This window comes from Penaeus japonicus, unplaced genomic scaffold (genome assembly GCF_977035675.1).
Source record: "Penaeus japonicus unplaced genomic scaffold, GWHDUDI00000001_assembly GWHDUDI00000009, whole genome shotgun sequence".
Lineage (NCBI taxonomy): Eukaryota > Metazoa > Arthropoda > Malacostraca > Decapoda > Penaeidae > Penaeus > Penaeus japonicus.
The window spans coordinates 5,314,649-5,321,080 of NW_028234411.1; the positions used below are offsets into that span (position 1 = coordinate 5,314,649).

At 35.2% G+C, this 6,432-nt stretch overlaps 1 protein-coding gene across 1 annotated transcript in view; it reads left to right on the top strand.

Annotated features, from left to right (window-relative positions):
• Window positions 1–5,955, top strand: part of Ufl1 (UFM1 specific ligase 1) — a 9,818-nt gene extending 3,863 nt beyond the window's left edge. The window contains exons 4-12 of the mRNA XM_086539587.1: window positions 243–432; window positions 1,251–1,400; window positions 2,074–2,249; window positions 2,771–2,989; window positions 3,120–3,602; window positions 3,725–3,865; window positions 4,212–4,378; window positions 4,722–4,933; window positions 5,267–5,955. Coding sequence (XP_086395713.1) covers window positions 243–432; window positions 1,251–1,400; window positions 2,074–2,249; window positions 2,771–2,989; window positions 3,120–3,602; window positions 3,725–3,865; window positions 4,212–4,378; window positions 4,722–4,933; window positions 5,267–5,406 — 1,878 coding nt within the window. The 3' untranslated portion in view covers window positions 5,407–5,955. The remainder of the gene's footprint in view (window positions 1–242; window positions 433–1,250; window positions 1,401–2,073; window positions 2,250–2,770; window positions 2,990–3,119; window positions 3,603–3,724; window positions 3,866–4,211; window positions 4,379–4,721; window positions 4,934–5,266) is intronic.
• Window positions 5,956–6,432: the final 477 nt, after the last annotated feature.

Below are 6,432 nucleotides of genomic sequence, written 5' to 3' on the forward strand. Positions count from 1 at the left end.
CAGGTGTATTTAGTACTAAATAAAAATGCAGAATGAGAAAATTTGGGATATTAAGTTTTGAAGATTGAGCCGTCATTCCAGTAACAGAACAATTTAGACTTCCATTTCAGTGATTGTAATAAAGATCAGAAAAAAGTATAAATTGAATCCAGATTGATTGATTTGATTTGGTTTGTCATTTTATGGCACACTGATTTGCAGAGATGTTAATTTGAGAATAACCTAATCTCACTCTATCTTAGGCCATAGTACAACGACTTGGAAAGATAATTCAAGGTCAGCAAGACCCAGAGGACCAGAATTTGTTCTTCAATGATGCCTTTTTGGTGCGCCACCAAGCTCATGTGCGTGGTGTCCTCTCTGCCATCACAAAGCCGATAAAGGTTTCCGCTATCATCAATCAGCATGGCTTCCAAGAGAGATTATTCTTCAGTAAGTCTATCCTTTTTTTCTTTTATATATGATTTATACAAAGTATTCTCTTACCCATCGCAAGAGTTTTTATTCTTGAGGAGCCCTTGGTTGGCGAGAGACTAGAGGGAGTTATAAAGGCCTACGGGAAATCGGGATTAGGTTCCGTTAGCCCATTTAATTTTCTAGAATAACTTTACCATTGACAGGGGGACAGATAGCTACAGTGATGAGAGAAGCACTAAAACATTGTGGTAAGGGATGGTAGACATAACACAACAAGAGTGGTGAGACAAGACACTTTAACCCTCTCTGGACGGGTGGTACAGTACTGTACCGCTCATTCAAAAGCCCAATGGCTGGGCGGCACAGTATTGTGCCAGCCATTTAATTGATTTAGGCCTAAGCGTTCGAAAGCCCCGGCATTGTGACATTCAAGGCTAGAATGCCCCCGTCGTGAGTGGGTTAATATCGTTAGGTTTTATTATTTTTTTCTTCTCTTTGATTTCATTGAGGTATAAGTTCGTATATAATCTAGACTAAATGATGCTCATGGTTAATCAGAATTGTTGCTTGTAAAACCACTAGTAACTAAGGTTTTGTATATATTTATATATATATATATATAATTTTTTATTTTTTTTGGAATTATTTTTTTATTATTTTTTTATTTATTTATTTTTATTATTATTATTATTATTATTTTTTTTTATATACATTTAGGATAGATATATAATACTCTCTTAATTTCTCTGTTTTTTTTTTGTTTGTTTTTTTAAGTGATAAAAATACAAACTATGTAAAACATAAAATATACTAATAGTATTTTTGGCTTGCAGATATTGCAGAAAAGTTGATATCTACCAGGCGAGTGCTTGGCATTTTGACAGGCAATCGGCAGCTTCACATGGCCATGTACATACCCCACATATATTCTCGCACGCAAAAGGAATGGGTGGATAATTTCTGGAAACAAAACGGCTATCTTGGTAAGTTCTCAGCATTGTAATTGATGTAATAGTTGAATATTATACTTTTTGTTTTCCTTTCAAGAATTTTTGTTGTTGTTATTGTTGTTGTTGTTGTTTACTTTGTACATCATTAAAATTTGGGTAAATGTTTAGAAGACACTCACATTGGATTTCAAGACGGGGCATCTCTCTGGTTATAATATTGGTTCTATATAAATCTCTAAACACGCTGTAATCCTTCACATCACATAACGCTTTGGCCAACAAACCTCTACCATAGATGCCTTAGTTGCCAGTGAATAAGATGCATTTTTTCCTTGAAGTTATGTAAACAGAATATACCCTGTGTCCAACATCTCAGGAGCACTGAAACAGCATTCAAGGCCAAGTTCTGAAAGGAGTAGTTCTACGTTTGGGTTGTAGTGAGGTGTATCTACAGAAGACATAATGTCAATAATATGATGATACAACAGAATTTTTGAAGTGTTGGTATGTTTTTTGTATTATTTATTTTAACAGTTTAGCTTACTTTAAAACATTGGTATACTACAAGAATAATAAATATTCCTAAGAAGAAGAGGAAGAGGAAGAGGAAGAGGAAGAGGAAGAGGAGGAGTGGGTTTCTTCTAAACATTTACTGAAACTTTTATAAAGAATTTAAGTTCTAAAGAGGAATACTTTTTTCTCCAAGAAATGGATGGGCTAAGACGTATAGGCATTGACAATCCCAATGCCTTTGTCAAGCGTCACTTGAAGGATGAAGAAATGACCTTCGTAGGAAATGTGTGTGTCGGGCCGGTGCTCATTGACCAGATCGAATGTGCCGTCAGTGATGCTGTTATATCGGGAAGATGGGTAGATGTTTTTGTAAGTATTATGCTGGAGGTAGCATTAGTTAATAAAAGCAACAATATTCACTGATAATGCAGTCTCAAATGTGCATGTTATTTTTATGTTCTTTATGGAGCTAGCTAGTTTTCCCAATACTTTATTGCATTATTTTAAGTATTTGAAATATCTTGTTATGGTAGCATATTGCAGAACAATAGAGATTTTTTTTTTTTTTTTTACAGTTAAGTTGCACCCACATTAACTCAGATACCAAATGGAATGTATAAAGTTATTTTATGAATATCTTGATGATAAGCATGTTACTTGTCTCACAAACAGATACACAAAGTTAAGGCAATGAATACATGATAATTCTATCATGCTGTCTTGATATGTTGGCTCTGTTAACTTTTGTCTTTATTTATCTTGCTAAAAAGTCACAATAAGAAAGGAAAACTGGGAATTACTCTTACTATTATAAGTATCATGCAGCAGTATTTAATTATCCTTGTACACACATTTGTACTTTTGTTTATATCATGCTTATGTTTTTGTAGCACATACTTCCAACCGTGTTCTCACCTGAGGAAGGCAACCAGCTGGTGGAAGTTGCACTCAAGAAGCGTCAAGACACGAAGTCGAAAACATCTGCGAGAGTTCTGTGTGACACCATTGTCGTGAGTGAGCAGCTGATAACGAAGCTAACTAATGAGCTACAGCAGTTGATGCCAGCAAGAGCAAAGGAGGCTATTGAACAGGGAGTGTTCAAAGTACAGGTTAGTTCAGCTGGAAGTGGTTATGTTTTATACAAAGGAAGGTCAACTTCATCGATATTTTCTTCAAATGTGGTACCAAGATTCTGTCTGTTATTGAAGCTCTGTTTTTCATCAAAGCATTTTTTTCCAGATTGTCACAGGAAAGGTCAAAGACGAAAGCGGCAAGAACAAAAAGGAGGACCGCCGAAAGAAAGCCACTGGGGGGAAGTCTGGGGGAGGCACACAGGGTCGAGAGACAAAGACGAAGGCTGTCAAAAACAAGCACAAAGGCAGGAAAGGCGCGTCCAGGGACTCAGACTCCGAGGATGACACACCTCCTCCACAGCCATCTGGCAGTGGGAAGTTCCCCCACGTGGAATTTCTTTCACTCGAGGACTTGCAGACGGAGATTACTAACTTCTCTGAATTGGCTGATTGTCCAGAAGAGTTGGTAGAATCTCTGGCATCGGAACTCAATCCGGTACTGACCCGACAGTTCCAGGATGTGGCACAGTCAGCATTCTTGGCAACAGTCTCTGCAGGAAGTGATGCCCGCAAGAAAACTCATCAACAGCTTGTGGAGAAAGTGTCTGCTTTGCTCACATCTATTCGTCTGGCAGAGAAGAGCATAAAGGTCTGTTCAAATTGGGTTTTGTATGATGATTGAGGACAGATCGTTCCTACAAGATTGCAAATATTTATTACTCCGTTTGTTAATGAATTTATGCAGTTTCTTTGCTCTTCTTCGGCTTTTAGGTCTTTGATGAAGAGAAACAGGTACAGTTGAGAAAACACCTGTTGAAGACCCAGTGTTCTGAAGTCATTAACGAGTTGCTTATCTACTTAGCGGATGAAAGCCATCTAGACATCTCAAAAGATAAGGAGATCACTCCAGAGGTAAACTATATGTGTAAATTATTCAAAGTTTATTATTGATAAGATATGAAAGTTGTTTTGGTAATGGAGTGAGTGTGAAACAGAATATTTTATCTCTTATCACTTTACAACTTGGTTTTTACTTACCATCAACCCAAAAATTAATGTATAAGAAAGAGAGAGAGAGAGAGAGGAAGATATACAGATGGACAGAAAATGAGAAAAAGGGAATGATATATATATGATTTCCTGTGGGTGTATAAAAGAGAAGACAAAGGCTGTCTTAAAGGACACTGATACTGACTGTAATAGATTCATCACCTAACATGAGTTTGATAATTTTATACATGGTCCAATCCTATTACAGATTAGACAGAGTGTCATCAAAAGCTTGCCTGATGACACGAAGGAGGTGATGATGACAGTCCACAAGACGCTAGTGGCCACGGACATTGATGAATTCATGGATGCGGCTGATGAAGCTGTTGCTGCCGCCGGTCTGATGCTCAAGAAGAAGGACAACAAAAAGGATCGGTAATCTTGAATTAGACGTTTGTATTGGGATTCATTTGTGTAAGACTTTGTTTGCATATATGATTCCAAGGCAAAGGGAAAGGAATCTCTTGAAAAGGGGACCAATTTGTTTAAAGGTATTTTTTCCTTGCATTATTTGTAGTTTGCCCTAAACTCACTGGCAATGTTTTTTATATCAATCAATGAGGCCTAGTAATGGCTTAGTTTGAAGGCTACATGATGAGCTACCTGTTAAGGAACCAGAACTGCTGGTTTGATGTTTTTTTTTCTGTCTTTGGTAAGTACCATGCAACCCTCTTGCTTTATTCTTAATGCGTTCATTGCCTTCTATCTCTTTTCCCAGGCAAGTGTTGCAGAACCATCGGTGTGCTCTGTTGGACCAGCTGGATGGGTCACTTGATGCACCACTGACCTTGCACTTAGCTTGTCTGGTGCTCTTCCAGTCTGTCACAGGGAATATGCTACACGCCTCAGGGAAATTTGTGCCTCATATCCTGTCCTATGTGAAGAGTAGCCTGCCTACAGATCAGTTTGCAATCCTGCAGGAATACCAAGGTAAGAAGGAGGAGGAGGAAGAGAAGTGATAAGAGCAGTATAGTAAGTTAAGTTTAGTTCTAGTTTTAGTTTTAATTTTAGTTTTAGTTTTAGTTTTAATTTTAAGTTTAGTCTTAGTTTAGTTTAATTTAGTTTAGTTTAGTTTAGTTTAGTTTAGTTTAGTTTAGTGTTTGCATGTTTCCTCCTCTTGTTTAAAAATTATTTAATATAATTTACGTTTTCAGTTGTATAGTCTAAGATCTATCAATAAATCATAATTTTATAGTCTCTATCATTGTGGTACCACATCATACCATTCTGTGTTGTTTATTGGTGTATGTTTCATCTTTGCAGATTTGGTGATAAAGTCCCTGGTGGCCAAGGACGACGAAAGCACCTTGGGAGAAATCAAACTTCAGCTGGAGAGCTTGACGCCTAAGGTCAAGGAGATTGCCGTGACATTTAAGAAATCCAATACTCACAATGATGAATAAAGGGAATAAGAATTTGTGGGAAACTGTGTTGGTGTCTTTTTGTATCATGTCAGTTGTGATATTGTGTAAAGAATTCTTTAAGAAAAAAAAAGGGAATTGACTCAGAAATAACTAGTATCCAGTTTGGGAGTTTTGCAATATTGCACAATGAGTTAAAAGGTGTAAAATGAATATAAATTTCATAAATTGTAAAATTGTTATGCCATGTTTTGTTAGGCAATGTTGAATATGGTTAGCATGTTTTCAACAATGAATGCAAAAATGTCTGTTCATATTCTTTTACATAAGTTTTTGTTCTGTGGTTGGTGCTTGAATAAAAAGAATATATGTCTATGTTTCAGCACTTTGAATACACATGTTAATAATCAGATGTACAGTTTATACATCATAATATATTATTTATTTCACAAAGCAGTAATTAGAAAATAAATCACATTATGTATTTTTGTTATCATTATAGATTTATATTTCCCACATAAAGGCTTTCTTTATCAGCATAAATTGTCAATTCATTGTTGAGGTGACTGAAATATAATTCATTGCAATACATGTATTATTTCTTTTGAATCCTTTCTGTCAATTTTTTTTTTACAAGTACATATGATTATTTGATAACATTTATTATTATTATTGATATTATTATTATTATTATTATTATTATGATAATGATAATGATAATGATAATGATAGTGATAGTGATAGTGATGATGATGATGATGATGATGATGATGATGATGATGATGATGATGATGATGATAATGATGATAATGATAATGATAATGATAATGATGATAATGATAATGATAATGATAATGATAGTGATAGTGATGATGATGATGATGATGATGATGATGATGATATGATGATGATAATGATGATAATGATAATGATAATGATAATGATGATAATGATAATGATAATGATAATGATAGTGATAGTGATAGTGATAGTGATAGTGATAGTGATAGTGATAGTGATAGTGATAATGATAATAATAATAATTATTATTATTATCATTATTATTAT